Consider the following 20841-nt stretch of genomic DNA (forward strand, 5'->3'; position numbering starts at 1 on the left):
ACCTTGTAAACACTCTAGAAGTCACAATTTTTGCCCAATCATCATGAAAGTTGGTCAAAACATTGGTTCAATTGATGTCTCGGATGACTTCGCAAGGTGAAAAAACATGGCCGCCAGTGGGCGGGGCATTTTTCTCTATATGTATATAGCACAGGTGGTTAGCGTGTGGCTATGATATTAATTAGTGAAAACATCATTTTGAATGATATATAATCATATTATAACGAAAAATTAAATTTTATGGGAAAAAAAAAATCACTATCAAATATATATATAACAAGGTATGCAACTCAAAATCACCCCAAAACGGGTGCATCGCTTTGAACAGCCGTATCTTCAACAATTGTGCAGCGATTTTCACGATCTCGGTCTTATTCAACGCAGAAATGAATTTCCTTTCTGGAAATGTATATGTCTTGCAATATTTTTACAAATGCTGGGTCAACTTTTAAGAAATAACACTATACACACAGAGCTCCAGATATTTTTTTCAGCCGAGGGGTATTTCACTCATTAAATTTTTAATTGATGAGTAAAAATCAAAATCCGATAATGTAAGGAGTATTTATCTTCAAAGGATCAGAATTAATAATAAATAGTATATGTAATGTTAACTCGCTATAACAAGCAGTCGTGTACACAAGAAAGCAATCACTTTTGTTTTATTTAACAGTTTTTTTCTGATTTATTTTTCCCGTGCCTTATAAGCAGCCATTGATCTCTCTTTCCGTCTTGATTTGGCAAGCCACTGTTTAGCACATACTGTACAGCCACTGATCAAAACATTCTAAGCTTGGCCCACAAATCTTGTTTATTAAATGTGTATTTTTTGCGCCATTTAAAAAGTGCTTCAAGGTAAAAGTTTTTTCCATAGTGCCACACAAGAGATGAACTGATATGCTTGAAGTTGGGCGATTCAGGTTTTATCGAATGTGATGTCAAATGTTTTCACCATAAGCGTATATCGATTCTCAACAATGCAACGGGGAGCCCGTTGTGTCAACATCGGCCTTTATCGTGGGCCAACATGAAATGATACCGTTCTGGCTGAGGAGTAAATTAGGTCGGGAACCACTTTCTATACATAGATGGTGACGGAAACCAGTCATTGTTTACATGAATTTATATGCATGTATTAACAGCTAATACGCATTGAAATTGCACACGATGCGTAATCAGAATTTAGTCAGGAGTTTTTTTACTCAACAAAATGTTAAGTCATGCGTATTTTCTTTTCTGTCATGCGTATTTTACGCAAATACGCATCTTATCTGGCCCTCTGGATACACAACTCGCATGACCCAGTTGACAATGATCATGCAGTCTTTAAGACTGAAATCTTCACGGAATAAAGGGCAACTTCCCTACAAAGTTCATGTACCTCGATACCATAATTCAATAAAACGTATGAAAAAACATTATTACCGTTCTTGTCGTTACATTATGCATCAAGACTAACTGTCCAGCGCCGTTTGAAACCTTTGTTTACATACATTTCAACTATTAAACTGACAATTTAAACACACCAGTGATTTCATTGGTCCAATGCGGAGGTGTGTCTTAACAACTGGAGATTTCATTCATAAAGACTGCATGATCATTGTCAACTGGGTCATGCGAGTTGTGTTTCGTGTTATTTCTTAAAAGTTGACCCAGCATTTGTAAAAATATTGCAAGACATATACATTTCCAGAAAGGAAATTCATTTCTGCGTTGAATATAAGAATGAGATCGTGAAAATGGCTGCACAATTGATGAAGATATGGCTGTTCAAAGGGATGCACCCAGTTTTGGGGTGATTTTGAGTTGCATACCTTGTTATATATATATTTTTGATAGTGATTTTTTTTTCAGAAAAGTTAATTTTTCGTTTTAATATGATCATCATTTAAAATGATGTTTTCACTAATTAATATCATAGCAACACGCTAACCACCTGTGGTATATAGTGGCAGTTTTCCCTATTTGGCTATAGAGAAACCTTGTAAACACTCAAGAAGTCACAATTCTTGCCCAATCATCATGAAAGTTGGTTAAAAACATTGGTTTTATTAATATCTAGGACGAGTTTGAAAATTGTCAGGATCGGTGAAAAAACATGGCCGCCAGTGGGTGGGGCATTTTTCTCTATATGTATTTAGTGAAAACATGTGAACACAATAGAAGTCACATTTTTGGCCTAATTTTCATGAAATTTGCTCAGAACATTTGTTTCCTTGATACGAGAGTCGGGTTAAAAAATGGTTCCGGTCAGTTGAATAACATGACTGCTGGGAGGGGGGCAGTTTTCTCATTATGCCCCCCCCCCTTTCAAAGAAGAGGGGGTATACTGTTTTGCTCATGTCGGTCCGTCCGTCCACCAGATGGTTTCCAGATGATAACTCAAGAAAGCTAATGCCAAGGATCATGAAACTTCATAGGTACATTGATCATGACTCGCAGATGACCCTATTGATTTTCAGGTCACTAGGTCAAAGGTCAAGGTCACGATGACCCGAAATAGTAAATTGGTTTCCAGATGATTACTCAACAACACTTATGCCTAGGATCATGAAACTTTATAGATATATTGATCATGACTCGCAGATAACCCCTATTGATTTTCAGGTCACTAGGCCAAAGGTCAAGGTAACAATGACCTGAAATAGTAAAATGGTTTCCGGATGATAACTCAAGAACGATTATGCCTAGGATCATGAAACTTCATAGATACATTGATCATGACTCGCAGGTAACCCCTATTTATTTTCAGGTCACTAGGCCAAAGGTCAAGGTCACGATGACCCGAAATAGTAAAATGGTTTCCAGATGATAACTCAAGAACGCTTAGGCCTAGGATCATGAAACTTCATCGGTACATTGATCATAACTCGTAGATGACCCCTATTGATTTTCAGGTCACTAGGTCAAAGGTCAAGGTCATGACTCGAAATAGTAAAATGTTTTCCGGATGATAACTCAAGAACACTTTGGCCAAGGATCATGAAACTTCATAGGTACATTGATCATGACTCGCAGATGACCCCTATTGATTTTCAGGTCACAAGGTCAAAGTCAAGGTCATGGTGACCTGAAATAGTAAAATGGTTTCTGGATGATAGCTCAAGAACGCTTATGCCTAGGATCATGAAACTTCATAGGTACATTGATTATGACTCGAAGATGACCCCTATTGATTTTCAGGTCACTAGGTCAAAGGTCAATGTCACGGTGACCTGAAATAGTAAAATGGTTTCTGGATGATAACTCAAGAACGCTTATGCCTAGGATCATGAAACTTCATAGGTTAAATGATCATGACTCGCAATTGACCCCTATTGATTTTCAGGTCACTAGGTCAAAGGTCAAGGTCATGGTGACCTGAAATAGTAAAATGGTTTCTGGATGATAACTCAAGAACGCTTATGCCTAGGTTCATGAAACTTCATAGGTATATAATCATGACTCGCAGATGACCCCTATTGATTATCAGGTAACTAGGTCAAAGGTCAAGGTCACAGTTCCAAAAAACGTATTCACACAATGGCTGTCAAGGTCACAGAAACTCAACTTAGAAAAATGGTTTCCGGATGATGACTTAAGAATGCTTACGCCTAGGATCATGAAATTTCATAGGTACATTTATCATGACACACAGATGAAATGATGATGAAACTTGACCAGGATGTTTGTCTGGACAATTTCTAGGTCAAGTTTGAAATTTGGTAAAGATTGAATGAACCGACTCCTCTTAGGTAAGTGAACTAGGGCCATCTTGGCCCTCTTGTTATAACTTCTATTTATAATTTAACAAGTTTGTGTTCTAGCCGTCATATTTCTTAAATTGAGCAACATAAAAGCTCTCAAGAATTTCATAAGCTGAAATATTTGCCATTTGTTTAATTAAAGTATCCAATTTTTGTGTGTGGCATTATTGGACTATAAAAAGATTTGATGAAATAAACAGTTTAGAGGTTGATATTCCCACTAAACATGCATACACAACCTTATGCAATTTGCGTGTACAGTTCTTGTGCTAGAATATAATTTTATGATGATTTAATGCAACATTTTTCAGAATTCAACGAGTTCAGCATCTTAAATCACAAACGCCATCATGATCAACAGTTTTCCACATATTAAGCTCACACAAAGTCTTCAGTCACATCAGGCACCATTTTATTTGGAGGCCCTTCATCTGCTTCTGAAGAACTACTGCTAAATTTTCAACATGTTGAATATCATTCAGCACTTTGCTTTCGGAAATCGACGATGACAATGCAAAAGAGTCACTTGTTATTAAATTACTATCATTAACAATGGAAGGAGTTTCACTGGGAAGACTTGTACTTCTTGACAATGTTTGTTTATTTAATGACGCGTGCTTAACAAAATCAACAGTTTTCGTTTTGACGCGAGGGTTTTGCTTAGGAATCTTTTTCACGTAATATTTCAAATTGCGCAACATATTTGTTTTCCATGCAGCCGAATCACAAAACGCTTGAATTTCATCACAAATATAATAAGCGCCTGCACAACACAGAGAATATTGTGCTCATGAATAATGCCGACGTTATCCAAATCGAGATATAGTCTAAAACCAATACGAGACCAGATCGGACTACGCTTTGTTAAAAACCGAAACAGCCAATGTCATTAGCGCTTTTTTTTGCAAATTTTGGGAAAAAAGTATACTTTTTGCGATTGGGCCAAAAAAAGCCCTTAATATGATTAGGCTGACCATAATAAATTGTTTGTGAGTTACCCAACCAACTCACTTAAGTCCCGCGACTCTTTTTTTTAGCTCACCTGAGTACAACATGCTCATGGTGAGCTTTTGTGATCGCTTTTTGTCCGTCGTCCATCGTGCGCCATCAACATTTGCCTTGTTAACTCTCTAGAGGCCACATTCATTGTTCAATCTTCATGAAATTTGGTCAGAAGATTGGTTTCAATGATATCTTGGATGAGTTCGAAAATGGTTACGTTTGCGTGAAAAACATGGCTGCCAAGGGGCGGGGCATTTTTCCTAATATGGCTATAGTAAAATCTTGTTAACACTCTAGAGGCCACATTTATTGTCTGATCTTCATGAAACTTGGTCAGGAGATTCATCCCAAAAATATCTTGGACGAGTTAAAAAATGATGCTGGTTTGTTGAAAAACATGGCCGCCAGGGGGCGGGGCATTTTTCCTTATATCGCTATAGTAAAACCTTGATAACACTCTAGAGGCCACATTTATTTTCCGATCTTCATGAAACTTGCTCAGAAGATTTGTCCCAATGATATCTTGGATAAGTGTAGAAATGGTAACATTTGCTTGAAAAACATGGCTGCCAAGGGGCGGGGCTTTTTTCCTTATATGGCTATAGTAAAATCTTGTTAACACTCTAGAAGCCACATTTATTGTCCAATCTTCATGAAACTTGGTCAGAAGATTCATCCCTTAATATCTTGGACGAGTTCAAAAATGATGCCGGTTGGTTGCAAATCATGGCTGCCAGGGGGCGAGGCATTTTTCCTTATATGGCTATAGTAAAACCTTGTTAACACTCTAGTGGACACATTTATTTTCCGATCTTCATGAAACTTGGTCAAAAGATTTGTCCCAATGATATCTTGGATGAGTTTGAAAATGGCAACCTTTGCTTGAAAAACATGGCTGCGAAGGGGTGGGGCATTTTTCCTTATATGGCTATAGTAAAATCTTGTTAACACTCTAGGGCCACGACTTTTTTTTTTTTGGTTTACAAAAATTATTTTGAAAATGGTCCATCAGGTGGTCGAAAAAAAAAAAAACATTGGAAAAAAAAGTTAATACTAATAACATCAGAACACTTGTTAAAGACAACATATCTTTTATAACCTTAACACAGAGAGAAAAAGTCAAATTATGCAATGAAACACATCTATATCTTCAAATGAAATGAGTCCTAAAAGCACCTTTTGTAACATCAGGCAATTTTAATCACTCCATTACATGACATGCATTCTTCTCCCATTAAAACGGAAAAACTGCGCTTCATTTCCGTAATTAGATGCGCACCATTACGCAATGCGATGCCCACCATTACGCAATGCGATGCCCATTGCATAAATTTTATATAAGATAAACTACTCATACACAAATTATGTGTTTGCTCTTACTCGACTTCTGGGATCGTCCATGAAAAAAAATCGAGGTAGGTCGATCCCCGTGTTGTCGCGGTAATGTTTGGTGAAGTTTTTGTTGTCATGAAAACTTGTTGATTTACAACACAAAACGTCTCTTTTGAACTGACACGAATTAATTTAATAAGATTTACAACTTTGCTTTTGCTTTATTTTGATAATTTAATCCAAAGTTTAATGTTAGCAAATGTTTGTTTTTTCACTGGAATTGTAAACAAAGAGTCAGTTAAAGTCTCCATTCTTTAGATTTCCCCCAAAGACACCAAGTACTGGTTCTAGGCCCAGAAAACGGACTCGAGAGCGTTTATATAAGCCTAAGGCTTTCGACGCAATCGAGCTAAAATAAAGAGGTTTAAACTAAGTTAAAGTCTTCCGAAAATTTGCAGTCTGTGTGAATTGACAGTTTTACATCATCAAAGGAAAGCATTAAGGGGACAAATTTCGCGCCAACAAAATTGGCTTCCTTTGTCTAGCAATCAACATGCCGAACCAATTGTGTGTTTGTTTCTCAATGGCAATTCTCCAATTTAATAATAGCACATGCATAGCTCCGCCTTCGAATCTTTTTTCAGAGAACGGAGGTGGAGTTTAACGGTTAATTGAGCTAGTGTTTTACGCAAGTTGAGTTCAGATTTGCCGAAATTACTCGGCCCTAGCATAGAAACGACAAATACATTTATCAATGATTTTCCAAGATATACCGATTTGTTCCGATTTCCAAACTTTCTGTACAGTTCCTTACTGTGGCGGACGTGTTTACAAAATTCCTAAAACCATATATCGTAACTAATGGCAGTGTTTTATTGGATTATGTATACTAATTATCAAATTGCAAGGTAATACTTTTTTATCTACTACAATTTCGGGTTTGTTTAATATAATTAACATGTTAAACAAAAAAGTTGCGTCACAGACTCGGAAATAAATTTTGATGGGGTCGACATTTTAATGACGCTCTTTTTCCTACTGTCTGTAATTTTTACCCGAAATAAATTTTGAGAAGTGCCCATAAAAGGACTAGTACATAATGTGTCACATTGAATTGCAACCGTACTCAAACCGCATCTTTTTTTTTCGCTCGTTTTTCAGTGCGGTCAAGAAAAACAAATAAATAAAAAAAGACGATTTTCCGAATTTTTTTTTTTTTCCCTAATTTCCAAAAATTAGGGTCGGCGGTTTTGTAAACCAAAAAATATAAAAGTCGTGGCCCACAGGCCACATTTATTGTCCAATCTTCATAAAACTTGGTCAGAACAGGGTTCGACACTAAGGCACGTCCGACAGACATTGTCTAGTAAGATCGATGGTCGGGCTAGTAAAAACTGCTGGCTAGCTTGTCCCACTGGTCGAACATAAAAAAATCTATACTGATTCATATAACTATAACTAACTGCTGTGAAAACCTTTATTTTTAATGTGTAAAATTACTCTCGTATCCGCTATTTACATTAAAACAAAACTAGTGTATTTAAATAAACGCGGAGCATTCACATGATTCATCGCTATTTTTAGACGCAAAGGACAGCTTCCTGCAGAAATTGCTTGTTTCCATTGGTCAAGTTGTCATGAATATTAATGATTTTCTGCAGTGTCGTTAAACTGAAGAGCATGATTTTACGACTTCTATCGAAAATCGGTATCGTCAATGCAAACATTTTTGTGTAGCAGACAAGATAATGTAATTTAAAGAATGGCATTGTTCAAGTTCGGATTTTCGTCCGACAAATTAGTTAATAAAAAAAGAATCTGACGCTTAAACTGACACGAAACGTAAATATGAAGAAACACGAAAACGTCAATTTTATCCTAGATGGAAAATCGAGTCAGTTCCCATGGATTGAATTTGACGTAGAAAAGCAAAAAAAAGTTTTACTTTATTGTTTTACTCTATGCATAAAAAAAAATCTGGTGTTCACTGATTATTTACTGATGAATCCTGATTAAACAGTTACATGACACAATTGTGTTCATTTGCTATGTCATTTGTGGTCTAGTAGACATCAGGTTCGGGCTAGTACATCTTAAGAGGAGCTGTTCAGACGGTCTTGCTGTAAAAAAAAGTTAATGTCGAACCCTGCAGAAGATTCATCCCAAAAATATCTTGGACGAGTTCAGAAATGATGACCTTTGGTTTAAAAACATGGCCGCCAGGGGGCGGGGTATTTTACGTTATATGGCTATAGTAAAACCTTGTTAACACTCTAAGAGGCCACATTTATTGTCCAATCTTCATGAAATATGGTCAGAAGATTTGTCTTATTGATATCATGAATGATCAGTTCGAAAATGGTTACGTTTGCATGAAAAACATGGCTGCCAAGGGGCGGGGCATTTTTCCTTATATGGCTATTTATGGCTATTGTAAAATCTTGTTAATACTTTAGAGGCCACATTTTTAGTCCAATCTTCATGAAACTCGGTCAGAAGATTCATCCGAATGATAGCTTGGACGAGTTCAAAAATGATACCGGTTGGTTGAAAAACATGGCCACATTGGGGGCAGGGCATTTTTCCTTAGGCCTAAAAAAATAAATGTTGTGGTTCCGGTCACCCGACCCTACCTAGGAAAATGTGCCGACCCTAAAGTTTTTATTGACCATGCCGACCCTTAACTTTTTTTCGGTAGGATAAATATCAAAGCGATATCTACTTAGCCGAAAATTGTGAGAATCGATTTATAATCCTCTGTCAATTAAGTCACGTATCTCTTTACCAACGTAAAGCCCGCCTTAAGGCGGATCGTCGTTGTAATTGGCCAATGAGAGCGGCTGCTTTGAATGAGCGACAACACTCGTAAGCAGTCATACATGAACCTGCAGTTAAACCATGCAGACGACGAGTGACATAATTTTCATATGTGTGTGATTTTATGGCAGTTTGTTGGCTTTGTTATCTAACACACTCATCGATCCCTACGGTATACACCTCCACGATGAAATCTCGGCAACTGACTTAGAAGACAGATGATGGCAACTGGATGAAATCCTCGTGGATATTGTGCATTTCATGCATGATATGGTCAAAACATTTATTCGACAGGTAATGCGCTTTAACAAATTATCGTTCAATTAATTACGCACAACTTTAAATTTTTCGTTTGATTCTCAAATGAGCATTATTCGATTTGTAATCCAAAACACGCTTCCAAATTTTAATGCTTACGCGACATTAACACATTCTAGTGTCAAATAAACAGTGCTATATCCGTTGTCTCCATAAAAAGCGCGAAAATTATTCAGACATGTACGTCACATGGAAAGTGTGGGTGTATTTTGTGTTACATATAAAACATGAACATCACGCCAGGCGATTAACACGTGTTCAGTGGGAAAAAACGCCCCGATTGGACGTTATTTCATCACATCTTTAAATAGTAACAAATGCCAAAATGTATTTGATACTTAAGAAAAATTGCGAATGTTTATGTTTCTTGGGCACTTTTATCGTATTTACCAGAATTAGCTTTACAACTGATATATACCGGATTATCGGGTAATGAGTAGCGACAGGAAAAGTAGTAAGTATATGCAGTAATAGATAGATAGTATGGTTGATACGGATGTATTAAGGAATCGATCGAGACGGGATTATGCGTATCTATGCGGAAAGGGTAAAACAATTTTTTTAAATGTCGTTATCAATGACGTCATTGCTGTTTTTTTCTTGAAGAGTCATAAAGCATTAAATTACTTCATTTCACGCTACAAATGTATTAAAAATAACGTATGGTGGGTGCAGCCCATACCCCCCTCTAACAGTCCCGGCGCGTCTGGAAAAAATCCTGTGGACAGCACTGGGTAAGTTTCATGCGATCGTGAGTGGGTGGGGTAAAACAGTGATTTTTTTAACTTACGTGATTTAATAACATTGATATATTCTTTGATCAAGTTGCATTCATTTCGTTCATACACCCGTATTAAACTTAGTTTTTGGGCGTAAACCGGAATCATGGTGATTGTTCTGTTGGTTTTTATCATAGGTTGAATCTCACCAGGCTGGAAAAAAGAGTTGTTAAAACGATAAATATACAAAGAAGGTCACTACACAATAATGGGAACACTTTTCTATGGTGTTCATAGAGGTTTTATGTGAAAACCATCCGCATAAATTGACTTAAAACAGGCATCTTGTCAATAAAAAAATAAAATAAAAAAATAAAAAATCGACCTACCCTCCCTAAAAATTTTGGCAATGTTACCAGAACCACAACATTTTTTTTTAGGCCTTATATGGCTATAGTAAAACTTTGTTAACACTCTAGAGGTCACATTTATTTTCCGATCTTCATGAAACTTGGTCAGAAGATTTGTACCAATGATATCTTGGATGAGTTCGAAAATGGTTTTTGTTACTTTAAAAACATGGCCACAAGGGGCGGGGCATTTTTTTTATATAGCTATATATGGCTTTAGTGTTAAACCAACCCGGAACACTGTATCTTTATTCACATATAACTTTATTGAAGACTCCAGCTACCTGTGGAGATAAAAGGTGAACATAACGTTATTACAGAAGTGTAACACATTCCTGTGTCTTTCTTAATGAATTAAAAGAACTAAAGTATGGAATTGTCTGAATGTGTAATACACACTAATACGTTGAATATGTTAAAAGGAACTTGTAGTCAACAAGTAATACTGTCAAGTGCTCACACCGATAAATGACATCTAAAACAGTGAAACAGTTCATTTCCTCATAGTTCTTTAAAAAAAAAATAATACTTTAACAGTCACTTTTCATGGTTCATTTCCACTACACAAAACCTTAATCAATTGATGGAAATCAGCACCAGCTTTGGTCAAACAGTCTGATATCTGGTTACTCGTCTTTATCCAAATCACAGAGACATCTCCCATAGTAACGCTTTCTTTGATGCTCGCTAAGTCAAGTCGTAACCTTTTCTCAAAGGTGAGTTTGGTTGAATGTATATTCTGACATAGTGACTTGTTGTCGGTATAACACTTGATAGGAATAAGATGTCCTGGTTTGGAATTAAGAATCTCCTGCAACATACTCCGCACAAAGTAACAGGCATCAATTCCTTCAACCAGTGACAAGGCTTCAGCTGCTAACGTACTTTTCACAACCCTTCTGATCTTCTTCGCTGCCCATGAAATAGGACATAATCTTCCATTCTGGCCTCTCAAAAAAATTATGTAGCCACCAGCACTTGAAACTCTATCTGACAAGTTAGCATAAGAGGCATCGGTGTAAAGCAGCAACTCTATGCCATCTAAGCTTTCTAAACACGGAAAGACTATTTCGTACTGATTATTCTTGGCTTTCCTAACAGCTTTGTTTATCTTTGATTTAAGTTTGGAATCACTTATTCCAGAAAGAGTTGAAAGATCAAGAACATCAAAACACAAGTCAGGTCTACTCTGTGTTGCAATCCAATGTAGCTGTCCAACTATTTCTGGATATATCTCCTTAATTTCAACTGAATCGGAGAGCTTTTCCACTTGTTTTAGTTCATCAGTGTAGTCATGTTGATGAAGGTTGATTTGATTGTCTTCTTGCTCTATAGCTAACCCAATATAAACAAACCTACTGTTCATTTCTTTTCCACACTGGAACTTTGATCTTAGAGCAGAAATAACTTCTTTTTTTAACAAATCACTTCCAGCCCAAATGAAGTCATCTACATGCATTAGAAAAAGTCCCTCAAGTGTGTCCTTATGGTGCCAATAGAACAGAGCAGGATCTAGCTTTGACTGTACGCATTTTAACTGAATTAGTTCCTTCCTTACACTTAAAAACCAGTTTCTTGAAGCATCAACTAGACCATAAACACATTTGTTCAACTTCCACACAACTGATTTATCAGATGCACATTCCTTTGGTGGCTGTATATATATATCCCTGTCAATGACATTACCTTGAAGAAATGCTGCTTTAATATCAATAGAGTGAATGTCGAAATTGTGTGTAGAAGCAACTGCAAGGAAAAGTCTAAGGCTTTCTTTATGTACAGTGGGAGAGTCTGATTTTACTTCCGTCTCTTCTTCAAATCCCCTTACTACCAACCTAACTTTGATTTTCCTGTCTTCATCTGTCTCTTTTTCAGTTATCACCCATCTTGTAGACATCAACTTTTGTCCTGTATAAGGAAGTTCCTGATACACTTTGAATTGAGACCAACTGTCAAGTTCTATTTGTTTTGCCAATTCAACATCTTCTTCTCTATGTCTCGAGATAGGTACAATAACTGCATTGACTGCATCCATTTCTACAGATCTATGCCATTCTTCAACATCTTGCACAAAATCTAAACCCTTTGGTGCCTCTTTATTCTCTTCTTGAACATTCAAATACGCCCAATTCTTTCCTTTAGACTTTCCACCCTTGCTAAGAATTTTAGCCTTCACCCAGGTTTCACTTCCTTTTTCCTTGTACAAAATGTCATCACCTACTCTTGGTATGTTTGGTTTCTCTTTAGCTCTCACTTTACCCCCTGGCTGTTCGTCTGGTAATTCCACTTCGGGTTGAGCTCCTGCATTTTCTGGTGGAATGACTTCATCTGGTAACTCTTCATTATTTGCTAAGATAGCATGTCCAGTTTTTTTTTCTTTGATATCTGCTTCTTCATCGCTATCATCATGATGTGGAATGTCCTTCAATGTTTCAACTTACTTTTCATGACAGCCTTGTTCTTGTTCATTTACTTCTTCCTTAAGGGCTTCATTCCCACATCTTATTAGTCTGCAAGGATGAACTCTTACATATATGCTTCCATGCCTCACAAACACAACCTTCCCATCTTGACCAATCACTGTTCCAGGGCCTTTCCATTTATTGTCATCATCTCTTTTATAGTAAACACGGTCACCCTGCTGAAAACATTCTCCAGATGCACGAATTTTATGACGAAGAGCTCTCCGTATCCTTTCTGATGATTCAGCTTGTATAAAAGCTCGTCTACCGGAATGAAGAGCATTGATGTGCTTTGCAAATGTTTGACTGACTGTTGTGTTCTCTAATGCTGGGGGCTTATCTGTAAGAACATTTGGCAGATTAGGATTGGCCCCATACACAAGTTGATAAGGACTCCATCCATATACCATTGAAAGGCTATTTTTTGCATTCACTGCCCAAACTAGTGCTACTTCAAGGCTCAATTTTGGTTGATCTTCTAGAATCTTAGCTACACAGTCATCAACAACAGCATGATTACGCTCACAAATCCCATTCTGCCAAGGACTGTAGGCTGCTGTATTCATAACATCAATATTTAGATTAGCACACATATCCCGGAAAATCTCATTGGCAAACTCTCCACCGTTGTCTGCTAGGAATCTTCTTGGAGGTCCCATACCATTACCAATCCAGAGGGTCATTATTTGTTCTGTTATTACTTCTGGAGTTTTCTTTCTGATGACAGCTGCCAGGCTAAATCTTGTTGCAACATCCACTAAATGAAGAAAATATACAGAAGGTTTCCATTCCTTTAAATCAACAGCAACAACTTCGTTGAATTCACTGACTAATGGGAGTGACACTACTGGTCGTGCTGGAGTCTTCTTATATCTTTTACAGACATCACAATCATCTGTTACTTTGTCAACACACTGCAAGTGTTCCTCTGTGTAACCCCCTGCATCTTTTAGTAACATCTTCAACCTTTTTGCAGAAGGATGAGCAAACTGCTTGTGCAGTTTTTCAATTATCTTGGTCTTATCGCACGATTTACTTGTTGCCATCAAAGCAGACGCTGTTTCATCAACATTCACAATTATTCTATCTTTTGGTACACAGTAATGTCCAGAGGAAGTGCACTGCAGTTGAACATCTTTTCCAAATATAGAAGCACTGTCATTTTCAAGGTCAAGTTTCATTTTGGCTTTTTTCATAGAATCCTTACTCAGCAGCAACGGTATGTCACTTGTTACAACATCAGCCTGTATTTCACATTGGACGCCTGCTATGGTACATGGAATAGTAACTTTCTTTATTAATTTGAGAACTGTTCCACCTCCAAATTTGAACATTGTATCACTGGCTTGTTCAATTACCTTTTCTCTTGTGTAAGGATCAAGGGAATCCAAATAACAGTTCATCCATGTTTCTCCTGCAACAGTGGAAGTACAGGCGCTGTCCAATACTGCTGAATTAGCAGATTCTGTCAAAAGAACTAGAGTTTCTTGTAGCTTATTACCAGTAAACAGCACTGCTTTCTCAACACCTTGTTTTTTTATATTCTCATACGAGTGTGGACACTGAGGCAATAAATGTCTTATTGAGTCGCAACTAGCACACCGGAGAGGTTCACCATCTTGCCCTTCAGCATTTATAGGCTTGTTAACTTTGGTTTTGTACTTTTCATAATAACTGCCCTTCTCTTTGTTCCAATACCCTCTATAACCTCCACGTTTTCCTCTGTAATCTGAATTTCTGTGAAACTTATTCTTTGAGTAATTTACATCTTCTTCAGAGGTTATGCATGCTGATTCAACTTTAATTCTAGTGTCCTCTAACATTTCATGACTAGAAGCGGCTTGCTGTCCGAAGAATTTTTTGAGAGAAATGGCCATTTGTTTGAAAAGTGTATCAACAGCACCATAATCTACTCCAGTTAAAACTAGCTGCCTATCTTTCATTTCAAGTTCAGAACATTCAAGTAGTTTAAATGCTAGAACTGGCTGTGGCAATTCCATCTTGTGCTTTTTAGTTTTATTGTACAGTTTTTCGAACTCTGTTACATAGTCCTCCATTGGCCTGACTTTGCTTCTCCTAAACCTATCAAACTCTGTGTATGACTCATAAGCCTCACTTAGTTCATCTTTCTTGAAGATTGAATCCATGAATTGGATTAGCTTAGAAAGTCCAACAGCTGCATTTAGTTCATCAACACTTAGCTCACTGAACACTTTGTCTCTAATTGAATTCTGTCCCTCTTCAGGAAGTGATAATGCTATAGCTAAACCTCTCTTTTCCTCATCAAGTTCTGTTAACGCTTGCCAGGCTTTGATCTCATCTATCCACCTGCTGTATGGCTTTTGCGCTGTAAACGCTGGTGGAACTTTGTAGTTTACTGATGACGCCATTTTTGTTTATTTCACTAAAGTTCTTCTTCTTTTTCACTACACTGTTTTATCTCTAATTTGACTACTCTCTCAAATGTCTTGACACTGTATACCACACACTGCTACTGGTCACTCTTTACACTGTTTTTGTTCACTGTTCATAATCCACGCTCTGCTGCCATGTTAAACCAACCCGGAACACTGTATCTTTATTCACATATAACTTTATTGAAGACTCCAGCTACCTGTGGAGATAAAAGGTGAACATAACGTTATTACAGAAGTGTAACATTTAGTAAAACATTGTTAACACTCTAGAGGCCACATTTATTGTCCAATCTTCATGAAATTTAATCAGAAGATTGGTCTCAATGATATCTTGGATGAGTTTGAAAATAATTATGTTTGCTTGAAAAACATGGCTTCCAAGGGGCGGGGCATTTTTCCTTATATGGCTATAGTAAAATCTTGTTAACACTCTAGAGGCCACATTTACTGTCCGATCTTCATGAAACTTGGTCAGAAGATAATATCTTGGAAGGGTTAAAAATGATGCCGGTTGGTTGAAAAACATGGCTGCCAGGGGGCGGGGCATTTTTCTTTATATGGCTATAGTAAAACCTTGTTTACACTCTAGAGGCCACATTTATTTTCTGATCTTCATGAAACTTGGTCAGAAGATTTGTCCCAATAATATCTTGTTATCTCAGGTGAGCGACTTTGGGCCTTTCAGGCCCTCTTGTTTTAGCCTTCCATGAGTCTTTTTTTTGTTCACGAAAAAACCGGCCGCCGTTCATAAGACTTCCTTAGAAGAAATGACAATATGTACATCAGTGTTAAACATGGAAAATAAATTATTAATTATTATTTAATGTTTGTTTGCCTTTTAATTATATATGGCATGTCCTTAAGTACACCAAGTACCCTATAGAGTTTCTCATCTTTGTATCATTTTATACCATATAGCTATCCAAAAAAAATAATTCCTACCCACCTTAAACAAATTGGGTCGGGTAACTCCAAACAACAATTAACAGCCTTAAGGAATTGTTAATTGATATATCAACTTTCGTAAGGAGGTTATGCATTTAATACACTATCAGGGCCCTCGTTTGGCCGTTTTTAGGGCTGAAATTGGGCCCCATTCCCCCCTTAAAATAGTTTTTTTTTCCCCTATTTCAGCTATAAAATTATTTATTTTTACTTGTATACCTATGTTGCCAGCTGGTATCGTACAATTAACCTTTGATTAAATGTATATTTATGTAAATTACATTAAAATATAGCAATTTTAAGTATTGAATGGTTGGTGAAAAGATCTTCTAAAATTCCCCTTTTCGTCCAAAACTACGCAAAATTCCCCCCTCTAAGGGCCCCGGCCCCAATCCCCCATAATGTAGCAAGGGCCCTGACTATAATGGCAGGAATGGAGTTTTCGTGGCTTTTGTAAATCATGTTTGATTCTTGTAATTTTTGACCTCCATACAAGTCATTTTAGAAATATTCTTTTTTCTTATCATAATCATTGCATAATGCAAGGTAGCATTAAGAAAAATTGTAGAAAATATTTTGTTTATTTTAGGTTTGAATATTAAAGCTGTCTGGTTTATATTTAATTAATACTATTTACATACCAGAAGCTCAGCGTGCGACAAGCTACACATTTATAAAAATCAAAGCGCTGAAGGCACTGAAGATGTTCGCTATTGCATAATTTAACACGCAATTCATTTTTCAAAATCAATCTCAAGTTTGAAATGAACACACGCCATTCAACTTTATAAAGTGTGTGTCATACCGCACGGGTCGAGTTTTGTGTGCACTTTATTATCCTTATTATTTCATAGAAATAACTAAGACAAAATAAAAACAACATGCTTTTTATACGCCCGTATAAAATACGGGACGTATTATGTGAAACCCCTTGGCGGCGGGCGGGCGGCGGGCGGGCGGCGGGCGGGCGGCGGGCGGGCGGCGGGCGGCGGGCGGAAGGCATCACTTTGTCCGGACTCTAATTCAAATTGTATTCATCCGATCTTCACCAAACTTGGTCAGCAGTTGCATCTAGTTGATATCTAGGCCAAGTTCGAATATGGGTCATGCCGGGTCAAAAACTAGGTCATAGGGTCAATAAGTGCATTTTCAAAGGGGCCACTTTGTCCGGACTCTATTTCAAATTGTATTCATCCGATCTTCACCAAACTTGGTCAGCAGTTGCATCTAGTTGATATCTAGGCCAAGTTCGAATATGGGTCATGCCGGGTCAAAAACTAGGTCATAGGGTCAATAAGTGCATTTTCAAAGGGGCCACTTTGTCCGGACTCTATTTCAAATTGTATTCATCCGATCTTCACCAAACTTGGTCAGCAGTTGCATCTAGTTGATATATAGGCCAAGTTCGAATATGGGTCATGCCGGGTCAAAAACTAGGTCATAGGGTCAATTAGTGCATTTTCAACGGCGCCACTTTGTCCGGACTCTAATTCAAATTGTATTCATCCGATCTTCACCAAATTTGGTCAGAAGTTGTGTCTAGATGATATGTAGGTCAAGTTCAAATATGGGTCATGCCGGGTCAAAAACTAGGTCACGAGGTTACTTAGTGCATTTCAAGCATTTAGCATGGTGTCCGCTCTCTAATTGAAGTAGTTTTCATCTGATCTTCACCTAATTTGGTCAGAAGTTGTGTCTAGATGATATGTAGGTCAAGTTCGAACATGGGTCATGCCGGGTCAAAAACGAGGTCACATAGTGCATTTCAAGCATTAAGCATGTTGTCCGCTCTTTAATTGAAGTAGTTTTCATCTGATCTTCACCAAATTTAGTCAGATGTTACATCTAAGTGATATCTAGGTCAAGTTCAAATATGGGTCATGCCGGGTCAATAACTAGGTCTTGAGGACACTTTCAAGCATTGAGCATGGTGTCCAAAACCTTCGAACGGGCGTATCTTGTGACAGTTTGGCACTCTTGTTGGAAGTTCTGAAAGCATAGAAAGTATGATGAAAATGGTAATGAGAACTTAATATAAAGAAAATTTGCAGTCACCATCATATTAAAGGAATATTTTTATGTCCCCCACTACAGTAGTGGGGGACATATTGTTTTTGCCCTGTCTGTTGGTCTGTTTGCGCCAACTTTAACATTTTGCAATAACTTTTGCTATATTGAAGATAGCAACTTCATATTTGGCATGCATGTGTATCTCATGAAGCTGCACATTTTGAGTGGTGAAAGGTCAAGGTCAAGGTCATCCTTCAAGGTCAGAGGTCAAATATATGTGTCCAAAATCGCTCATTTTATGAATACTCTTGCAATATTAAAGATAGCAACTTGATATTTGGCATGCATGTGTATTTTATGGAGCTGCACATTTTGAGTGGTGAAAGGTCAAGGTCATCCTTCAAGGTCAGAGGTCAAATATATGTGGCCCAAATCGCTTATTTTATAAATACTTTTGCAATATTGAAGATAGCAACTTGATATTTGGCCTGCATGTGCATCTCATGGAGCTGCACATTTTGAGTGGTAAAAGGTCAAGGTCATCCTTCAAGATCAGAGGTCAAATATATGTGGCCCAAATCGCTTATTTTATGAATACTTTTGCAATATTGAAGATAGCAACTTGATATTTGACATGCACGTGTATCTCATGGAGCTGCACATTTTGAGTGGTGAAAGGTCAAGGTCATCCTTCACAAGGTCAAGGTCATCCTTCAAGGTCAAATGTCATATAGGGGGACATTGTGTTTCACAAACACATCTTGTTTCTAATATCGAATGACTATATCACCAAGAATATAAATTCATAGTGAAAGTTTCATGTACAAAACTTTTGATTTTGGACACCATATACAAATTCAAAATATACAATAATCTTCGTATCTTGTATATGGAGGAATAAAAGTATATAAACATTGCTGTTAATGCTTTACTTGTTACCCGAGCAGTTCACACGGTGTCAACAAAGCTGACATAAACATAGGTATAGAGCACTAATGCGCTTTTAGGCGTAGCTGTTTTACTCAGTTTTCATCTTAGTAACTTTTACATAACGCCAACAGACACGCATGAATATTTTCGAATATTTAATAAGCTGATTCGAGAAACAACCTCTGAATTTTTGCTACATCACTGCGTATGTGCTCAATTCAAAGGATGTAGCACTGTGCAGTGTAAGGAATTCCGGACTACTCTCTGTATGCTCAAACGACACAAATTGTGGCCCTGTTACAATTACGCGTTACAATCCATCTCGCAGAATTTCACTTTTGCCTCCAAGATGAGAAAACAATCATTAGCAAAATAGTATAGTGTCACGATAAGAGAAAATCGTTTATTTATCATACCACAATGTTTGCCAGCACGTCTGAAAATCATTCTTTAATGTGTGGATAGGCTGCCATTATTAACAAGTTTGCTATTTTGAATTCAATTTTGTATCAAAAAGCATTGTTTTTAAATGTGGCATTTTCAATTCGCAATGAGATTTGTTATGACCCTCGTCAGGCGAAAATGGGTCTTATTCCATATGCGCCCATCATATAAATAGCCCACTCAGCTATCTCTCCTTCTGCTAAGTAGAAACATAACATATTGAGTGATTTTAAAGCGAACAGCATAGCCTATGGCCTGACTGCAAAAGCAAAAGCACATGTTGGGTTTAACAAACGCTTGCCGAAACGCATAAGACCCATTCTCGCGTGACGGCGCTATTGACGTGTGATTTTAATGTGTCGAAAGAAAACTGACTTTCAATCAAATATAAACATACGATATATTTCGATAGTGAAGAAAGATACTCATAACAAGGCATATGAGGACACATATGAAGTGCTCTCCCGTAGAATATTTTTTATCTACTCACACTAATGTGTGGTTTGACAATGCTTACACACATTTCATGCGGTGAATATGCAGCTTACAAGTGAAAAACACAACACAATAGTTTAACTTTTGTTTAATTGTATTTATTTATTTAGAAAAGTAAATTGCTAACTTTATTTCAAAGTCAGCGTATACGCCGACTACATTTTTAAAAGATATTTATTGTTATAAATATATTTAATATAATATAATTTAGTTGTTTTCGGTTTAAGCGATTATAAAGCATTTTTGAGGTTGCCTATAGTATGCCTGTAGTAATTGATGAACTCATATCCAACTGTCTATGTATTGAGAACTGTGAATATAAACAAGCTAAACCTTCACTATTGCCTTACTAGCACCCGTAAATACAAAAGATCGCCGCTATCTGTTGAGTTCCAAAGAACGATTTCCAGAAATACCCGCTGTAGTAGCATGAACAATGTTACGAAACAGGTCATTGGTATTATTATTATAAATTGTTTGTTATATTCAGGTTTAGCGATTATGAAACATTTTTTTGTTTTTGTCTATCGTATCGCTGAAGTTATTGTTGAACTTATGTTCAACATTTTATAAATTGAGAATATAAATAAGCGTCAACTTTTTCCCGAATCTATTAATAGCCTCAATTAACGACCTGTACTACGTAATTGAGTTGTATGTGAGAGCGTAACCTATTGCGTTGTTATCGCCCGTGGACTTTCCTTTGTTTATCGACAGGCGCATCTATTAATAGCCTCATATCATGAATGCCAAAACACCCGCGAAAAAGAACCACGTGACGAAATAGGACGCTA

At 37.1% G+C, this 20841-nt stretch overlaps 1 protein-coding gene across 5 annotated transcripts in view; it reads left to right on the forward strand.

Moving 5' to 3' along the window:
- LOC127861937 (uncharacterized) overlaps positions 1-20841 on the forward strand; it is a 36833-nt gene that overhangs the window by 3884 nt on the left and 12108 nt on the right. For 2 of the 5 annotated variants that reach the window (XM_052400681.1, XM_052400684.1), the window contains exon 2: positions 3688-3734. The exons of the other annotated variants lie outside the window; for them this stretch is intronic. Coding sequence is in view for 1 of the 2 variants with exons in the window: in XM_052400684.1 (XP_052256644.1) it covers positions 3716-3734 (19 nt within the window). In the remaining variant the exon portion in view is untranslated. The remainder of the gene's footprint in view (positions 1-3687; positions 3735-20841) is intronic. 5 annotated transcript variants of the gene reach the window in all.

The sequence above is a fragment of the Dreissena polymorpha genome, chromosome 16 (genome assembly GCF_020536995.1).
Source record: "Dreissena polymorpha isolate Duluth1 chromosome 16, UMN_Dpol_1.0, whole genome shotgun sequence".
Classification (NCBI taxonomy): Eukaryota; Metazoa; Mollusca; class Bivalvia; order Myida; family Dreissenidae; genus Dreissena; species Dreissena polymorpha.